The sequence below is a fragment of the Salpingoeca rosetta genome (genome assembly GCF_000188695.1).
Source record: "Salpingoeca rosetta unplaced genomic scaffold supercont1.5, whole genome shotgun sequence".
Taxonomy (NCBI): Eukaryota; class Choanoflagellata; order Craspedida; family Salpingoecidae; genus Salpingoeca; species Salpingoeca rosetta.
Window position 1 is genome coordinate 1256067 of NW_004754929.1, and position 19289 is coordinate 1275355.

The following is a 19289-nucleotide window of genomic DNA, read 5'->3' on the forward strand; positions in this document are numbered from 1 at the left end:
ACACACACACACACACACACACACACACACACACACACACACACACACACACACACACACACACACACACACACACACACACACACAGCAAAGCAAGCCTTCAGCGAGCCCAAAATGGGATCTTGCGACACCATAAGGTGAGCCTCGCTGACAAAACCGGACCTCGAAAATTGGTGGGAATTTTCACAACTTTAGCGTGTCCATGGCCAACGTGCCAGTTGTTGTTTTGGTTCGTTGGTTGTTTTGCCTTTGTGTGTGTGGATTCTGCGATCGCTGGCAACAAAACACACGCACGCACACGCATAAAGCCCCCAAGACACATTCCTCCTCCTTTCTCCCACTTCCCCTCCACTCACGCGCCACGTAGCCCCTCACTCACGCACCAACCCCACCTGTATTTGTGTTTCTCTTCGAGCGGGTGCAGCTGGCTGACCACGACCGCTTCTGTTCACCAAACCCCTTATCACACACTCACACACACACCAAACTTCTCCTCCGTTGTTTTGTGTACCGCCGATTCTTTCTCTTTTCTCCCTGAGCTCCTTCTCATCATCCGCAACACTGCGAGTCTTCTTCTTCTTCGTTTTCTCGCCCCAGATTGGTCCTCACCCCACGATCGCCGCTTGCTTGTTGAGGTCGCTCCGCGACTCGCGTGTCCTACGATCCCCTAAGAGCATACCTGCTGCCACACCTCCACACCGATCCCTGATAACGCACTCCCATTCTTGTTCTCTTCTTCTTCCCGGTGTTCTTCAAACACCCAAGTGTTCGTAACCACCCTTGCTTGCCCTGCACGCGCGCGTGTGTCTGTTTGTGTTTGTCGCTGAGCCCCATCATTGTCAGGGTGCGACTTTGGAAGACATCACAACCACACGTCACACCCCTACCTCAACACACAGTGTTTATTTTAGTCAAGTGTTTGATTCCTTGAGTGCGTGCAGCTGTGAGATACCCCCAAGGGTGCGTGTCGTGGCTGTTGTTGTTTGTCAGTTTTGCCGCTGACCAAGCGCGTTCCCCCCCCCCCTCCCTCTCCCACCCACTCCCAATCTCTGCGCCTTTGCTGCCAACAACAACAACAACAACAACAACAACAACAACAACAACAACAACAACAACAACAACAACACCCGATCTGCCTACCCGCCAAATCACAATTCGCACGCGGCCATCCACACAGTTTCTCCTCCTTCTTTGAGCTCGACAAACTCCCCTGCGTTGTTCTCCGCCACTTCCACCTTTTTTCCTCCTCCTCCTCCTCCTCCTCCTCCTGCGTCGACCATGCCGCGCGATCAGTACAGCTACAAGAACTTCAGCTCGGCTGCCAGCAGCCACAGCAGCCGCTTTGGAAGCAGCAGCAGCAGCGGCGGCTCCAGCGGAACCAACAGCGACGATGACGGCACCAGAAGCCACCGCAGCACCCTGCGTGGCGGTAGCAAGGACAGGTTGCGCGGGGCCGCAGCCATTCTCAACCACGGCCGCCTCGGCTGGGCATGCGTCCTCGTCTTCATCTGCGTTGTTGGGGGCCTGTTCTACGTCAACTCGGTCCTCTCCTCCTCCGGCCTCAAGTGGGGCGACATCGACACCAACATGATCCAGAAGTACAAGAAGCGCTTCAGCCTCAAGCCAGACATGTCCTTTGGCGACTTTTGCGACGCCGTGCCGCCGGTTCAGTCCAAGCCGCCTGCGGCCAAGCCCTACGACGGCTCCCACATCATCCTCCTCTCCTTCCCGCGCTCGGGCAACCACCTCGCGCGCGGCGTCATCGAGTGCCTCATCGACACGCCCACCTTTGGCTATCCAAAGGAGAAGCACTTTGTGACGCTGGAGCGGCACATGCAGCACGAGGAGGCGTCGGCCAAGGCCAGCAAGCGCCGCCCCTTTGTGCGCAAGCTGCACGGCATGCTCAAGCTGCCAGAGCGGTGGGACGAGTACGAGTACGGGCTCATCTACCAGGTGCGCGACCCAGTGGAGGCCGTCCTCTCGGAGAACAGAAACTCGCCGTACTTCTGGCGCCAGTACCACGACGACATGACCCGCATCATGCAGAACACGGCCACCTTCCTCAGCAAGCCCAGAAACCACCGCGCCCTGCTCTACTTTGAGGACTACTACCGTGACCCCATGATCAACATCCGCAAGCTGCAGCACTTCTTCGGCAAGGACATTGTCTCGGACGAGCGCGCCGAGTACTGCAACCAGGCCTACCGCAACATCTCCTCCACTAGCAAGTCCCACCTCCAGCGCTCCAGCCACACGCACGCCCTAAACCAGTACGCCCGGGCCGAGTTTGGCGACGACCACCCGCAGGTGTACCTGCAGCCCAGCCTGTACGAGGTCATGTCCCGCTACCCATACTTCCACAGCTGCGACCAGGACAGCGAGGACAGCGCAGCGGCCAACGCCAACGCCAACAACAATAGCACAGCATCAGCGCAGGACGCATCATCATCAACAGACCCTTCGGTGCCCTCGGGCCCCGCCCTCTCTCGCTTGCCCGCACGACCACGTGCGTGATTGAACCCCCAACGCCACACAACCACCATTGCGCAGTTGTGTGCCACTCTGTTTTTAGTTCCATAGCTGCGCACGTGTCTGTGTCTGTGTCCTGTGCCTGTGTGTGAGTGCGTATCCCAAATTGTCTTGCAAGCACGAACTGCTGTGCAGCGGTCGTGCACATTCCCGTTTTTTATCATAGTTACTTCCTTGCCTGTGTTGTGTGTGTGTGAGAGAGAGAGTGAGAGAGAGAGAGATAGTGTGTGTGTGTGTGTGTTTCCGTTCCCGTCCCATCCATGCTCTTCGATCTATCCATCAGCTCGGACTGCTCATCATCACTACCACTATCACCATCAACTACGAGTTGCGCTCTTTCCTTTGATGCGTGTGTGCCGTGTTTGGCCCAATTCTTTTCGGGTTTTATTCGCTGTTCTTTGCTTGTTTTTGCTGGGGGAGGACCCCCTCGCCCCGTTTTGTTCGACTGATTTTCATGCTAGGCTCATCTCTACCACCAATTATGGTTGGGAGGTCTGGTACTCAGATGTGTGTGTGTGTGTGTGTGTGTGCACGCGCCTGTCTGTCTGTGTGTGTGATCATCACTCACGTGTGGTGATGGCGCCAGAGTGTACCCGACCTCGCCCTTATTGTTTACCATAAGACCCTTCACCACTTCCACAGCACTAATTAAACAAGCATTGGCTCATCATTGACACGACGGCCGTTGGCGTCGCAAGCAAGATACCTTCAACCTTTGTCATGTGCTTTGATCGCCTGCTTTTTGCCTCAAGTAGCTTGGTGCGTTTATTTACATGACACCTTGCTGGGAGGGCAGAAACAAAGAAGAAACACAGTGGCGCACCCCCCCCCACCCCGCTTTCAGCTCAACAGCATGCGAGCCTGCCTTTGCCAAACATGTTGCTGGCATAACTCAACTCAACGACATACCACGAACAACGGCGTTTTCCATCAAGACTCGGATCACAGCCCCTCGATACACACACGCACTGTGCCCATTTGCCCATTTCTTGCTCTTCACAGTCGCTCTTCTCCTCCTCTCCTCCTCTCCTCCTCTCCTCGTCTTCTTGTCTCACTGTCACGTAGCCGGTCCTAGTGCCTCACACATCGGAGGAGGTTGGCACAGACGGAAGCTGGCGCACAGCACGGCCGCCACGACGTCGTGCGCTGGTCGTGGCAGAGGAGGCGGTCTCGTCGGTGGCCTCAGCATCAAACCGACTCGGAACATCTCCTCTCCTCCTTCTCCTCCTCTGTCCACGCTTGCTGCTGCTCTGGCGTGACTGGTGCGCAGGAGGAGCAATGGTGATGTGGTCGTCGTGTGAACCAGTGCCAGTGCCATCAACGCTCTCGCCATCCCCTTCTCCACCGGCTGTGTCTTTGGATGGCCGAGGCCATGCTCGCGCTGACGTTGTGCCGCCAGGTAGCCATGTATCGTCAGCATTACCGCCGTGAGGCGGAGTGGGGCGCAGTTCTGCTGTTCTCAGCGGGTGCTGCTGGTGACCTTGGCCCTCCTGTGTGTGCTGAGTTGCCTGCGCTGCTGTTGCTGCTGTTACTGTTGTGGTCGTCGTCGTTTCTGCTGGAACAACGCCGCTGGACCGCGTGACGAATCGTCGCCCACGTAGCCTTGCCGATGGCGAGAACGCCCCAAGTACTAGTTTCTGCTGCTGCTGCTGCTGCTGCTGCTGCTGCTGCTGCTGCTGCTGTTGTTGTGCTTGTGATGCTTGCGAAGCGACGGAATAGCGGGTGCAGTGTACACGCTCATCGCCCGTGGTTTGGGCACCCTGTGCATGGTTGGAGCCTGCCCATGCGCGGGGAGTCGCAGGCGTTGCGTGCAAGCTCAGTTCGCTCCTGGTCACTGCGCTTGCTGCTGTTCGCGCTACTGCTACTGTTGCGCTTGGCCCCTGTGTGCTTGGTGGCTGTTGCTGCTGCTGCTGCTGCTGCTCTTCCCCACGGTAATCCATACGCCCATCCACATCTGCCAAACAAATCACACAAGAGCACAGGAGAGCACAACAGTTAGGAAATGAGCACACATCAGGGTGAGTGCGTGTGTGCACGTGTCGCTCACACAGTAACCAGCAGGGAAGCCAAGGTCGTGCTCGGCAAAAAGGTGAATGCACACAGGCAGCTACACGCTCCGACGAGGACTTCCCTGGCGCAGTTGCAATCTCCCGCTCCCATGCAAAGCAACGACTACAACACAGCGCCACAAGAACAACAGTACATGGAAGCGTACCGATGTGACGTGAAGATGGCTTTGTGGACGTGGCAGGCGGTGTCTGCTGTTGTCCCCATGCGCGAATGTTGGTCTGGCGTCGGGGCTGTGTCTTCGGCGTGTATGTCACAAACTGCAATGCATCCACGTCGATCACAGAGTCCGCATCGTCCTCGCCATCGCCGTCCACAGCCACGACGTCTGGACAAGAACACAGCAAAGGAGCGAAGAAGGCGGGGAGGGCGGGCGGCATTCAAGGTGCGTGAGGGTGTGATGTGGTGATTGCGCGACAGGTGCCAACCCAGTAAGAAGAAGCATGCAGAAGCACACAGCGACTATCGGAAGCAGAGACAAGAGAAAGAGAAAGAGAAAGAGAAGAGAAGAATAGGGCATGGTACAGCGAAAGACGAAGCGAGGTAGCGGAAACGTACAGTGCGTGTGGGGCATGACGGGGTGCGAGGCGCCGGCGCCGCTGAAACCGCCTTCATCACCATGGCCTGCTGCGAGCGCGCTGCGCATTGACCACGCGACCTTGCTTGCTGGCACGCTGGTGTCGGCGTCGGTTGCCTTGTGCGGAAGCGTGTGCAGCCCCACTTTGGCCTTTGGCTGGATGTTGCGACGCACGGCAACCACGGCCAGCACGGCCAGCACGACCAGGACCGCAATCACGGCAATGAGCACGATGCTGGTGGTGCTGAGGCTGGTGGAGGCCGAGGGCTGGGACGGCCCCGTCGTTGTGAAGGGCAGCGGCGGTGTTGTGGTGGCCGGGCGCACGGGCGGCTGTGTCTGGTCTGGACCGCTTGCCATCAGCGTGCGGAAGGTAAACTGGCTCATCTGATGCGTGAGGTGTGGGTTCAAGGGCAGGGAGCTCACGCCGCCGTGGTTCTCGGACGCGGGCGCAACGCCCACAGACGGAACAGCAACTGCGGGAGCGCCAGCAGCGGCTGACGCTGCTGTTGACGACGGCGAGGTGTCCATGTCGGCCCATTGTTTGATGCGAAAGAGGTAAGTGGTGTTGGAGCGCACGTGTAGAGGTTGCGCGAGCTCCCAACGCTGCCACGCAATGCATGCTGCATGCCTGCATGCTCCGTTGAGGATGCACGTTTGTTCTGTGATGCTGCAGTCTGAGCAGGTGCTCTCCACGTCTTGTTCCAGCAAGAGTGTGGTGGTCTTGTCGGCAGGGCTGCCCCCTGGCGTCACTTGTTCAACGCTCAGCTTGCCCGCAAACCGGTGACAAGGCTACTCAAATGGCATGGCCCGGGGATGTTGTGGTTACGAGTTTGTGAGTTGCTGTTGTGAGGTGATTGTGGCGGGCACATGCATGCACACACAAAAGTGACCTGCGACGTTGCACACATTACGCACACGCACACAGAGACGCACACAAAAAGTGATCTGCGACGGAGACACACGGACACTAGCAGACACAGCCACGCACAGCCACACAGGGCCACACACAGCCACACACACACACACACACACACACAGCCACACACACACACACACACACACACGCACACACACACACACACACACACACACACACACACGCAGGGTACGCACCAGCTTGGATCCCATGAGAAGGTCGATACGGGTAAGCTCGCCAGTCCAAGCAGGTTGCCAGGACTGAAACATGTCGTGCCATGGAAGCACATCTCGCACGACACGCGTGTCCTCTGTAAACTGGTCCAGGACAAAAGAAGCTGCTTGCTGTTGTTGTGAAGCGCCGAAAGCCGCTCCGTCGCAGGTGACAAGCGCCAGCAAGCAGAAGCACAAGAGGCATCTCATCGCTGCGGCCATCACCCCTCGATCCAAGTTGGATCAGCTGATGTGAGCACCTTCTCGGCCACCTTCTCGGCCCACCTCCCTTTCTCTTGAACAAGAAGCGATTCGATGTCCTTGACTCACGCGCACACGCGCACACTTTGTTAGCGTCAAGGGCGTTCTCCCACCCAACAGTGGTATCAGAAACAATGGGAAGCTGGCTCGCTGGAAGGACAGGGGCGAACGAAACAGGCGAGCTTGCTTGCTTGCTTGCTTGGAACAAAAGCGACGTGGGTGGAGAGAAGAAGAAGAAGAAGGACGAGGACGAGGAAGAAGAAGAAGGATGCCTCAAGGCAACAGAGGTGGGGAGAAAGAAAAAGGGCGTGTGGAAAGTAAGAAGAAGCAAAGAAGAAAACCTCTGGGCTTTCTTCCTTGTCTTCCTTGGTTGGTTTGGTGTGGCGCTGTGCAAACCACTTGTGTTGCTCTGCTTGCTTGTGGATGGATGGTGTTGGGTGCGAGAGCAGGCGGGTGGGGATGTGGTGTTGCACTCGAGGGTGGATGTCAGTGAAGTGGTGGTGTGGCTCTTGTGCTTGTTCTGGTTGTCGTGTTTTCCCCTTTCCTTGTGTGCTTGCTTTTTGTGCTTGTTTGTTGTTTTGCGTGCATGCAGGCAGCGTGGCCGCAAATTGGCCAATCACAGCGCACCAACACTTTTTTTTTGTCCTAGAATGTATGAACCCAACACGACATCACAAAACGCAGGGGACATTGTTGTGGAGTGCCGCGAAAATTTCAAACAAGCAACAAGCAAGAAGCAACGACGAACAAGCAGCCGTGGAGATGGAGCAGCCCGTGTTTGAGTACGAGTGGAACGTGGCCATGGAAGGCAGCAAAGAGGCACGCCTCCGCCTCATTGCAGAGCGAAAGGAAGAGCTCCAAACCCTCATCTTGGACGCCAAGCAGAACGATGGTCAGTGTGTGTGTGTGTGTGTGTGTGTGTGTGTGTGTGTGTGTGTGTTTGACTGTGTTTGGGGTTGTTTGTGTTTGGCTGTGTGCACAAGTTCTTTGCTGGACGTGTGCACGCATGCTCTTTGCTGGACGTGTGCACGCATGCTCTTTGCTGGACGTGTGCACACATGCTCTTTGCTGGACGTGTGCGCGCATGCTCTTTGCTGCTGAATCTCACGGTTCAACTGCAAAGGTAGCTGGGTGTGTCAAATCGGACTCGCCCATGTGCAGCTAACTTCTTCGCTCTTGCACTGGTTCTTACATTACGATTGGGCAGCAGACATCACAGAGCTACTCGAAGAGTGGAAGGCGCTCTTGGAAGCCCAAAACCGCATCTTCACACAGGAAATCGAGCAGGTGATTGATGTCTCACAGCGCAAACACGTCGTGTCGCTTGATGCACCGTTACCATGAAAATGCTACACACCCACATACATACAAACAAACAACCATACATACATACAAACAAACATACAAACAAACATACATACATACATACATACATACATACATACATACATACATATATACATACATACATACATACATACATACATACATACATACATACATACATACATACATACATACATACATACATACATACATACATACATACATACATACATACATACATACATACATACATACATACATACATACATACATACATACATACATACATACATACATACATGCACACACATGCACAAACAAACTTACACACGCTTCCACGCACACACGCACGCTTCCACACACACACACACACACATACACACACGCACGCATACATACATACATACATACATGTTGAGCTGCATTCTCATTCATTGGTTACACCGCGATGATTCCCTTTGCTGTGCACAAACATGCAGGAGAACCTCAGGATGAAACAGAACGCCATGTCAGACTTACACACACTCCTTCACGACATCATTAAGAGCAAGGTTGGATCCGTGCTGCTCAAATCCTTTCATGCCGTGCACGTATGCGTGGGTGTCTGTGCAGGCGATCTCTGCAGCATCTGCATCGCTTTGTCATTTCAAATGAGGGCATCTTGATGGCTTGCCCACGTCCACACACACACGAGGCATACCAAATTAGCACACACGCATTCGCAGTAACATAATGGAAAAGGTAACATGCCACAACCCACCCCTACATTGCGCGCACCACATAGGTCGAGTTCACGCCTGCAGAGAAACAACTGCAGCAGTGCATCAAGGCCACCTTTCGCGCCGTAAGCAAATACGTCGAAACGAACCGCATCGACAAGTCATCCCAACAAAAACACCAACAACACAGCCACCTCAGGCAGCAAGCAGCAGTCGCAAGTCAGGATGTACCAGTCGTATCCACAACAGCCGCACCGCCACCGCCGCCGCCTCCTCCACCACCTCCACCGCCCATGGCACCACTTGCACAGAGTGTATCGATGGTAGCAGCACCCACATCAACGAGAATGGCCTCACTCGACAGCAGGGAAGACACGGAAAACACAGCACCAGCGCTCCCGAACACCTCATCAGGCCCAACAATAGCAGCGTGCCTGCAAGATCAACTCTCTGCTGCTGTCAGGCACCGCTCAGAATCATCCACCGAATCAAAGCAAGCCTGCACACCTCAGGTCCGTTCTTCTTGGTGTGTGTGTGCGTATGCGTGCGTGAATGTGTGTGTGTGTGTGTCTGTCTGTGTATGTGTGTATGTATGTGTGTGCCTGTGTGTATGTGTGCATGTGTGTGTGCCTGTGTGTATGTGCGTATGTGTGCGTGTGTGTGCGTGTATGCGTCTGTGTGTATGTGTGTATGTGTGTATGTGTGTGTGTGTGTGTGAAGAGGGCGCACCAATGGCTGTGACGCTGACGTGCGTCATCCGCAGTGCTTTTGGTCCAAACGTATCACACTCACACTTGCACTCGCATACGCATCAACGACTCGTGGTGTGCCTTTTCTGTGGCAGGTGATGCGAACACCACTGCGAGATGTGAATCGGTCCTTCTTGACAGACATTACCATGACAGGGAAGTCGGCCTTGAAGAAGACAAACCTTCCCCGCTCACCCGTACGTTGCTCTCGCGTCTGCGCGCGTGTGTGTGCGCATGTGTGTGCGTGTGTGTGTGTGCGCATGTGTGTGCGTGTGTGTGCGCGCCTGCGCCTGCGCCTGCGCCTGCGCCTGCGCCTGCGCCTGCGCCTGCGTCTGTGTGTGTGTGTGTGTATGTCGTGTGTGTGTGTGTCGTGTATGTCTGTCGATTTTCTGTCTGTCTGCCTGTGTTTGTCCGCCTGCCCCTGTACCTTGATGGCAATAGCCTTGGCAAAGAATGGTTTTGCTGTCATCTCAACAAGGTTTGCTTTGTATCGTGTGAGGAATCACTCATCACTGTACCATCGCCTTTTGCTCGACACTTAGGGCGGCACGCCTTGTCGCCGACGACGTGCGCCATCCCTCATGGACAGCCACGACTTGATTGCATGTGCGTGGTTGTCTGCGTTTTCATTTCATGCTTGCTACCAGCAAGCGTTGACAACAGAGCAATGCTTCGCGGCTGCTTCGCGCTTCAACACTGCTGCTCACACACTACCTCGCTCACCGGCACGCCTGATGCGCTTGCTTGCTTGTATGCAGTTGCACTGAGGAACAAGTTCAAGTCCGTCACCCACAGCCCGCTCAGCGACCGCTCAGCGTCATCAAACTTCAACAGCCCCTTATCCTCCGGTACGTATACGAGCTGGATGGCGAGCAGATGCGTGCTGGCGTGCCCTGCAAGGCACCCATGCACATGCAAACATATGCACACACACACATACACACATACACACATACACACATGCAAGCGCATGCAAGCGCTTGTACACACACAATCACAAACACATGGTTGCAAGCACATACAAACACACACGAGACCGCAGACAAGCGCATGCGCTCGCGCATGCACGTTGCTTGAAGGCGATGCCAGTACTGCAGACGCTCACACACGTTTGGTCTCGTTTGTCTGCGCTGCAGTTGGCCGCCAGTCCCATCCACCTACACCGTTCTAATCGCACCCCAGACAAATGCACGCCGCAACAGCTGCTGTTCCCCCCTGCGCCCTGGTTCTCCTGCTTTGAGAGAGTTGTCGTTACACGCAAAGACAGCGTTCCCCCAACAAAGCGAGCAAGTCAATCAACAAGCGAAGGAAAGAGAGAGAGAGATTGGCACAAACCACACACGAACAAACAGCAACCATGTTGTTGAGGGTGGTGGTGGCAGTGATGATGTGCCTGGTGGTGGCAGTGATTGCAGGCGAGGATGCAAGTAGGGAGGCTAGCGACGCATGCATACGCCGGCCACGCTTGGCAGACCTCTCCCACCCAATGGTGATGCTGCACAGCTTTCCAGGGTTGGTTGTGTGTGTGTGTGTGTGTGTGTGTGTGTGTGTGTGTGTGTGTGTGTGTGTGTGTGTGTGTGTGTGTGTGTGTGTGTGTGTGTGTGTGTGTGTGTGTGTGTGTGTGTCTGTCTGTCTGTCTGTCTGTCTGTCTGTCTGTCTGTCTGCTTGTGCTGTACACAGGCTTGCTATTTCGCTCTCCCTCGTTCACTCATTCGCTCAACCCCTGACAGTGCTGGCAACACTTGGATGCGCACGCTCATCGAGCAGCTCACTGGAGGCTGCACTGGCTCGGTCTACGACGACAACGATCTTCGAACGTGAGCGTGTGTGTGTGTGTGTGTCTGTGTGCCTGTGTGTCTGTGTGTATGTGTATGTGTATGTGGATGTGGATGTGTATGTGTATGTGTATGTGTTTGTGGATGTGTATGTGTATGTGGATGTGGATGTGTATGTGTATATGTATGTGTATGTGTATATGTGTGTGTCTCTCTCTCCCTCTCTCTCTCTCTGTGTCTGCCTTTGTCTGTCTGTGTCTCTGTCTGGTTGCCCACCTGTGTCTGTGGGTGTGTACTTTCGTGTACGTGTGTCATGTCACCATCCAGCTGTCAACGTTTCCCGATCACCGTCTCCCAGCCCTCTCTCATTCCATACCTCTTTGGTTTGCCACTTGATCATCAATGGCATCTGGCTCCAGGGCTGGACTTGCTTGCGAGGGCTTCAGGGACGGCAGTGTGAGCGCAATCAAGTCGCACAGCAACATGATGATGCCCAAGCATGCCGTTGGTGGAGCCATCATCCTGTTTCGGTTAGTGGGCACATGCGATGCGGACGCATTGCTTCAATGCAGCACTATTGCCTCTAATACGGTCATACTCACGCACACACACACACACACTCTCTCTCACACACTCACACACACTGGCTCACTCACACACACACACACACTCACACACACACACACACACACACACACACACACACACTCACACCTTCACCTTCACCAGTGAGCCTGGTGCGGCGATTGTTGCCGAGTACTCGCGACGCCACAGCACGGCCCACGATGGCCTCCCCGATGCCAGTGTCTTTTCATCGCCACACTTTGGCAGCTTCCTCAACCTGATGAGCCTGCGGTACGCTGACGGCTACAACCGCCAGTGTCTGGACTTCTCCCACACAAAGGGGAACGGCACACAGCAGCGGGTGCACTGCTCGCAGTTTGCGCTGCTGTGGGTGGACTACGCCGACTTGAAGGCCTCGCCGCACACGGAGCTTGCGCGCATTGGCGAGTTTCTGACAGAGGTGCGCCCACTGCACAGGGACGCACAAGGCCCTTTTGCCATCAACGTGACATGCGCGCTGCACACGCCAGCACGCAGAGGAATCAAGAGGAAGAAGCCCGAAGGGTACCCGACAGCGAACGAAATCATCGCCAAGTACACCAACACGCGCGCCTTTGAACGCGCACGTGAGACCTACGAGCAGCTGAGGGCCTTGGCACGAAAGCAGCAGCAAGCAGGGCACTGGAACGTGTACAACTCCACGGTGAAGCACAGCGGTGCGCAAGTGCCGCGCGCCGACATGAATACGGGGTCTTCATCGCCATCGCACCTGTTGTCACCATCTTTGACATTTCAGAGGACACAGTTGCCACCCGAAAGGGAGGCGGTACAGCTGAGCACAATCGCTGATGTCCGCACAATCATCTCGACCCTGACCCCGTCGGCACAGCCGTGGATTGACGCGTGGTCAAATGATGCGCACGCAGCCGTTATCATCGTGATGGACACCCACCTTTCCGCTGCGCACGCGCGCGAGCATGGCCACCACCGCCACACCAGCACGGAACACACGGCGGGGTTGAACGCAAAGCAGGAAGCAGCTGCGCTCCAGGGCATGTTCCACGCTGTGCATGAGCTGCATCGTGTTGCCGTGCCGGTGCACATTGTGTTTGACAGCGCCCACCTCGCTTACCAAGCAGAGACGGTTCCAGGCACCATTACCAAAACCATGAAGGCGCGTGTCTGTGTGTGTGCGTGTGTATCTGTGTGTGTTTGCGTGTGTTTGCGTGTGTTTGCGTGTCTGCGTTTGTCTGCGTGTGTGTGTCTGTGTCTGTCTGTGTGTGTGTGTGTGTGCCTGTCTCTCATTCTCATGCATGCGCGTATCCGCCTCCCCCCGTCATGGCTTTGCACCCCTGCCTGCCTTGTGTCGCTTCCTCACCCTGTACTGTGCTGTGCTGTGCTGTGCTGCCTCCTACATCTTGCCCCCTCCCCTCAACTGCAGGTATTGGAGAATCTGGACGTGGTTCGGCTGCACCCGTGCCACGTCAGCCCTGAGGAGGGTGGCGACGGCGGTGTGATGGCGTGCGCGGGTGCCCTGCACACGCGACTGCATGCGGCTGGAGTCCTGTCCTGCGCAGCGCTTCGAGCGTCTGTTCAAGATACGGCAGCCGGCGCGCAGCTGGCGCCTTGGTCGTGCCAATCCGTCGCTTCCAAGTACACGTCATCTGCGGGCACAGCATGCTCGTACATGGCGGGCACGTCGTCCGTCGGCCGCATCGTCACTCCATGACAAACCGGCTGCATAGCACAGACGCACGCGCGCGCATGGTCGCCATAGCTCGCTTGTCTCTTGCGTTGTTGATACTGCAAGCTAGGTTGTTTCTTGCTGATTTGTCGTGTTAACATGCCAAGCGTTGCCTCTGCATGCACGTTGCTGGCAGTTCCTCTTCCTCTTCCTGGCGATGGTCGTCGTTGTCGTTACATTGTTGTTACATCTCCTTGTTGGCCTTGCTTTGTTGACTGTCGCGTCGTGTGCGACGTGTTGTGGCGCTGCCGCTGTTGCTGTTAGGCTGTTAGCCAATGGCCAGGTTACCTTTCGTGAGCACGTGTGCATGTGAGCGCACCCACCAAGACACAGTTCATCTTGCATCACGCGTCATCTTCCTCGCTTCGCCTTGTTTGCTTTGCTTGCATGCAAGAGAAAACCGTTGCGCGGAGCGCAGAAGGCGAGCAACCGCGCCGTTTTCTTCTTCGGGAGCGGCGACAGCAACGCTGGTTGATGTGATTGATGCGTTCATTCTCCTCTTGACTGCACTCGACTCCCCAGCATCAGCAGCACACACACACACACACACACACACACACACACACACACGCACCATGGCGGGTGGTTCCTGCGCGACGTTGCTGGCGCGAGCGGTTGTCGTTGTTGGGCTCTTGGTGGTAGGGGTGCCGAGGGTGCAGCCAGCATATGGTGGGCTGGCGGCAAACAAAGGGGGCAGCCTCTTCACGTCCTCCGCCAACATCCACTCGCTCTTCTCCGTGGAGAAGGACATGGCGCAGCTCCTCAAGCGCTACATCCAAGACCAGGAGCATCGCCTGCAGCAGCTCAAGGGCCTGGTGGATGTCATTGAACGAACACCAGTTCCGCCAACCGACAACGACCTTGAACCGCAAGACAGCTTCGGCCTCCTGCATCGCATGGTCCGTCCATTACTCAGCACACAACGCGCGTTACTCCTTGCTGGGTTGCTCTCTCGCTCATTGGCTGCGTGTGTCGGCACCGTGGCTTTCATGCGCCCCAAGTCTGCCTCCAACCTCACACACACACGCACACACACACACGCACACACACGCACACACACACACACACACACACACACACACACTCACGCACGCACTCACACACACGCACGCACACATACACACGCACGCACACATAAACATACAGGTGGAAGGCATGCAGCATGTGCAGGAGCTGTTTGAGAACGACGTCCAGCGCGAGGTGCAGGACGCCCTCACAAACAACGGCCTCCCCAACATGGATGACCTGAAAGGAGGCGCACAAGGCCTTCTGCGCCTCCAACGCGTCTATGCGCTGTGCGTACCCCTGAACCCCTGTGCTCTGTCGTGGCTTTCCTGCCATGCTTGAGCAGCTGTATCCACACACACACACACACACATACATACACACACACACACATACATACACACACACACACAGAGCCGCGATTCCGGTCTCATGTCACACACTTCCCGCCCAACCCCCTCCCTCTGGGGCACAGGAAACCGCAGGAGCTGTTGCCCAATGCCAGCGCTCCGGAGCTGCTTGCCATTGGCCAGGAGGCATACAATCAGAATGACATGGCCAGCGCAGACCGGTGGCTGGAGTTTGCGCTGAGCAAGCTTGACGATGCGAGCGCAAACTACGTGACCGCGCTGGATTACCTTGCCTTTGTTGCGTTCAAGCTGCGTGACCTTCCCCGCGCCATTGAGTACTCTGAGCGGCTCTTGCAACGGGATCCCAACAACACGCGCGTGGCCCTCAACCTCGAGTACTACAACGTCACGCTCAACCGCAACCGCAGCCTGCCAGACCCGCACGCCAAAGACAAGGCCGACGCCCACGATGACGCAGACGTGCGCCACGACCGCGACAACATCCTTGGGCACAGCGAAGAGGATATGGAGCGTTTCAGGCGTCTGTGCCGTGGTGAGACCCTGTATCACCCGCAGAGGCCGCTAACTTGCGAGCTCAAGCACTACAACCAGCCGCACCTGTTCCTCAAGCCCATCAAAGTCGAGCACTTGCACGAGGGCCGACAGCGCCTGCAGGTGAGCGCTGTGTGTGTGTGTGTGTCTGTGTCTGTGTGTGTCTGTGTTTGCGTCTGTGTGTCTGTGCGGTTGTTTGCTTGTCACTGCCAGGCAGCCACCTTGTCTTGCAGCACCATGCAGTTTCCTCCAGCAACAAGTTCTGTACCATCTGCAACCCGAGGATCACACACACACATACACACACATACACACATACACACACAAGTGTTTGACGTGAGCAACTCACCATCTCTTCACCCTGCCACCACGCGACTGCGCTGCGCGCTGCTGTCAGGTCTTCCGCCAGTTTGCATCGCCCGAGGAGTGCAGGCATCTTCAACACGCCGGCAAGCGGCGGCTGGAGCGCGCTGTTGCGTGGACCGATGGGCGGTTTCAGCCCGTGGAGTTTCGCATCAGCACAGCGGCGTGGCTGCAGCCAGACCACGATGCCATTGTCAAGCGCATCCACGGCCGCATTGAAGACGCAACGCAGGTCGATATTGAATATGCAGAGGCGCTCCAGATCTCCAACTGTACGTCATAGCATGTGTGATGCCGAATGTGGTGTACATGTGTGCAGATGCATTGTACTTTGTCTGCGTGTGTGTGTGTGTGTGCGTGTGTGCGTCGCGTGTGCGCGTGTATTGTGTGTTGTGTGTTGTGTTCTCTGTGTGTCGAGACACATCTGCCTTTGTTTGTGTTGGGTTGTGACTGAGTTGGCTCATGTCTTTGTGTGGTGTGGCGCAGATGGCATGGGCGGGTTTTATGAGCCCCACTTTGACCATAGCAGCCGCGGCACCAACCCTGACGGGGAGCGGCTTGCCACCTTCATGATCTACCTCAACCCGGTCAAGCAGGGCGGCTTCACGGCGTTTCCTCGCCTCGGCGCAGCTGTGCAACCCGGATATGGCGACGCCGTGTTCTGGTACAACCTACAACCCTCGGGCGTTGGCGATCCCCTCACCCTGCACGGCGCGTGCCCTGTCCTCCGCGGCTCAAAATGGGGTGCGTATGCATGTGCGTGCGTGTGTGGGTGTGGGTGTGGGTGTGGGTGTTTGCTTGTTTGCTTGTTTGCTTGCTTGTTTGCTTGTTTGCTTGCTTGTTTGCTTGTTTGCTTATGTGCCCGTGTGCATGCGCCGCCTGCTTGTGTCCTTGCGAGTTTCTACCCCCCCCCTCCTCCATTGTTCCTCACTCACGGGATGGCTCTGATTGGTGGGTCATGCTTTTCCTTCGCTTGCTTCTGCTTTCTTTTCTTGACCGCAGTGGCCAACAAGTGGATCCATGAACGCGGCAACGTGTGCCGAAAGCCGTTGCCAGGAGAAACATTCACCGCGTATTCATCAGCAGAACAGCGGCAGCAGCACTGCACACCTCGTTTGCCGGTTACATGACTGTCTTTTCTCTTTTCCTTCCACTCTTCCTCCTCTTCGTATCTCGATCATCACCAACCCCCCGATGGTCGTCTGACGACGTGGTGTATGCGTCTGTTCTTTGATGATGCTGTTACCGTGCGTCTCGTATTCGATTGTACATGCAACAAAGCAGAGCAAGCAGCATAACAAACACACACATGAAGGGACAGAGTACAGTCACACACACACACTCACTCACACTCACTCACTCACTCACTCACTCACACACTCACACACTCACTCACTCACTCACACACACACACACACACACACACACACACACACACCCTTTGTTTGCTGCAATTGCCTTCCCCATCTTTGAGCGCTGGGAGCAGTGTAAGATTTCAGCGAGTTTTCCCCACACACACACACACACACACACTCACTCACTCACACGCTGACCCTGCATCAAATCTTTCAATCATTTGCCCAAACCCAAACAAACGCTGACAACAACAATGACGACACTGGCAGCCTTGCTTCGACGACAGCTGCGCTGTGTGACTGCGATCACCAACAGCGCCAGCACTGCTCGTCGCGCTTTGTTCGTCTCACCAGCGACACCAGTACGTGCATGCGTGCGTGCGTGTGGGCGTGATCCTGGCACGCGTCTGCGTGTGCAATGCTGACTGATCATGCCGTGCACCTCCCAACTCTTCGTCCCAATTCCGTTGCTTTAAAGTTCGTTGTCGCTGTGTTCGATCACTGTCGCCATCATCACCGCCACCACCATCGTCTCAGTGCACACATACCATGCCTGCCCTGTACTCTGTCGCTACCAGATGAAGAAGGTGCCCACACACATCGAGGACAGGTTGGGTGTGGTGCTGTGTCCGTCTGTTCGCCTCCTCGTGACTCGTGCATTCTCCTTCCGTCTCAGTCGCTCGCTTCACCTCACCCCACTTTCTCCTCTCTCCCTCTCTCCCTCTCTCCATTGCTGGCATTGCACACGCTTTCAGCACGCTCCACTTTGACGACAGCCTCAACATCCACTTGACCACGCGCGATTCCATCAAAGGGCGACACATCGTTGAAGAACTTGGCATTGTCATTGGAACGTCCGCCAGGTCAGACGTCCGTGTGTGTGTGTGTGCGTGTGTGTGTGTGTGTGTGTGTGCGTGTGTGTGCGTGCGTGTGTGTGTGTGCGTGTGTGTGTGTGTCCCGTGTCCCGTGTCCCGTGTCCCGTGTCCCGTGTCCCGTGTCCTGTGTCTTCATGTGCTTTCATGTGTGTTTGCCTGTGCTCTTGTGCCTTGTCGTTCTCCCACTCTGCCACCCCACCACTCCGCCACTCCACCCCTCTGCCGCTCTGCCACTCCGACATGTATTTGCGGCACATACTGCACTCACTGCGACTCTCGTGCCCACGCGAAACAGGTCAAAGTCCATCTTCCACGACCTGTTGCAGCGGCTGCGTGGCATTGTTGGGGGATCGCTGACCAGCTACGGTGAGCTCTTCGCCAACACAACGGCAGAGGCAACCCACAAGGCCATGCTCGATGCTCAGCGTCTCGGCGCAACCGCCATCATCAGGGTACGCACTGGACACGCAGTTGCTTCTGTTTGTTTGGGGGTGTGGGTATATGATGTGTACGTGCTGTCACTGTTCGTGTGTACATGGAGGTGTGTATGTACGCCTGTGCGTGTGTATGTGTACGAACATATGTACATACATGGTAATATTTGTGCATGCAGCAGGTTGTGTGTGTGTGTGTGTGTGTGTGTGTGTGTGTGCGTGCGTCCTTGAACCCCCCCTCCCTCTCATCGACCTCATTATCAGCTGCCGCTCTCGTCTGCCGCTCTCACTCGCCCTTACCAATCTCACCGCCCTTGCCAGACCCGCTATCAAAGCGCAGCCACGGATTCCAAGCTCACGGGCGTGAGCTGCTTCGTCATCTGTTACGGCACAGGTAAATTCTATGGGGACGGGGACAACCGGGGCGCAGAAACAAGCAACACATTGTTTGCCTGTCTGCCTGTCACACAACACATCATATCAAATCATGCCATGAGCACGCCAATGGCACGCACACGCACACGCACAAATTCAAATACACACACGCACACACGCATGCACACACGCAATCTTCCACCAACCTCATGAACATCGCTGTGCGCATGCAACCCCCCTGTTTCTTGCTCATTGCAGCTGTTCGGGATGAAGAAGATCCAAGCGTGAAGAAGAGCGAGTAGCACAGCCAGGCCGCTCCAATGCGTGCATGCACCCGCACTGGTTTTTCTTCTTTTGTCTGTGGTTTTTTGGCCTGCCTGTGTTCGCCAGCTCATCATTCAAAGTTATCTTTTCTCTGCATGCCTCAACTGTTTGGTTGGTGGCCCCGTTTCATCAATGCGACAGCCAAAGTAACAACAGCAACGTGTGCAGAACACACGCAAGGATAAAACGAAACGCAAGCAATCGATCAATCACACAA

General features: G+C 55.8%; 6 protein-coding genes across 6 annotated transcripts; 5 read left to right on the forward strand and 1 right to left on the reverse strand.

Annotated features, from left to right (window-relative positions):
* Positions 1-1278: 1278 nt before the first annotated feature.
* On the forward strand, positions 1279-2875 carry PTSG_02336 (uncharacterized protein; the record flags this gene model as incomplete). The annotated part of the gene is made up of 2 exons (XM_004996766.1): positions 1279-2463; positions 2813-2875. The coding sequence occupies 2 exons, from the start codon at positions 1279-1281 to the stop codon at positions 2873-2875; spliced, it is 1248 nt and encodes a 415-aa protein (XP_004996823.1).
* A 545-nt stretch (positions 2876-3420) lies between these two features.
* Positions 3421-7106, reverse strand: PTSG_02337 (uncharacterized protein). Its single transcript, XM_004996767.1, has 4 exons — positions 6287-7106; positions 5155-5962; positions 4745-4924; positions 3421-4483 (listed from the first exon to the last, which is right to left on the reverse strand). The coding sequence occupies exons 1-4, from the start codon at positions 6521-6523 to the stop codon at positions 3609-3611; spliced, it is 2100 nt and encodes a 699-aa protein (XP_004996824.1). The 5' UTR covers positions 6524-7106; the 3' UTR covers positions 3421-3608.
* A 109-nt stretch (positions 7107-7215) lies between these two features.
* Positions 7216-10645, forward strand: PTSG_02338 (uncharacterized protein; the record flags this gene model as incomplete). The annotated part of the gene is made up of 8 exons (XM_004996768.1): positions 7216-7454; positions 7770-7849; positions 8368-8439; positions 8673-9119; positions 9452-9553; positions 9899-9962; positions 10115-10204; positions 10493-10645. Coding segments are annotated over 8 exons (1129 nt in total), but the record flags the coding sequence as incomplete, so codon positions are not given.
* A 3-nt stretch (positions 10646-10648) lies between these two features.
* On the forward strand, positions 10649-13783 carry PTSG_02339 (uncharacterized protein). Its single transcript, XM_004996769.1, has 5 exons — positions 10649-10868; positions 11087-11173; positions 11551-11661; positions 11861-12869; positions 13137-13783. The coding sequence occupies exons 1-5, from the start codon at positions 10714-10716 to the stop codon at positions 13422-13424; spliced, it is 1650 nt and encodes a 549-aa protein (XP_004996826.1). The 5' UTR covers positions 10649-10713; the 3' UTR covers positions 13425-13783.
* Positions 13784-13948: 165 nt separating this feature from the next.
* Positions 13949-17000, forward strand: PTSG_02340 (p4ha2 protein). Its single transcript, XM_004996770.1, has 6 exons — positions 13949-14338; positions 14586-14734; positions 14920-15469; positions 15744-15981; positions 16196-16453; positions 16712-17000. Exons 1-6 carry the CDS (start codon positions 14015-14017, stop codon positions 16837-16839), a joined length of 1647 nt encoding a protein of 548 aa, XP_004996827.1. The 5' UTR covers positions 13949-14014; the 3' UTR covers positions 16840-17000.
* A 275-nt stretch (positions 17001-17275) lies between these two features.
* On the forward strand, positions 17276-19273 carry PTSG_11872 (uncharacterized protein). The gene is made up of 6 exons (XM_004996771.1): positions 17276-17426; positions 17643-17674; positions 17820-17927; positions 18235-18391; positions 18695-18767; positions 19007-19273. Exons 1-6 carry the CDS (start codon positions 17319-17321, stop codon positions 19048-19050), a joined length of 522 nt encoding a protein of 173 aa, XP_004996828.1. The 5' UTR covers positions 17276-17318; the 3' UTR covers positions 19051-19273.
* Positions 19274-19289: the final 16 nt, after the last annotated feature.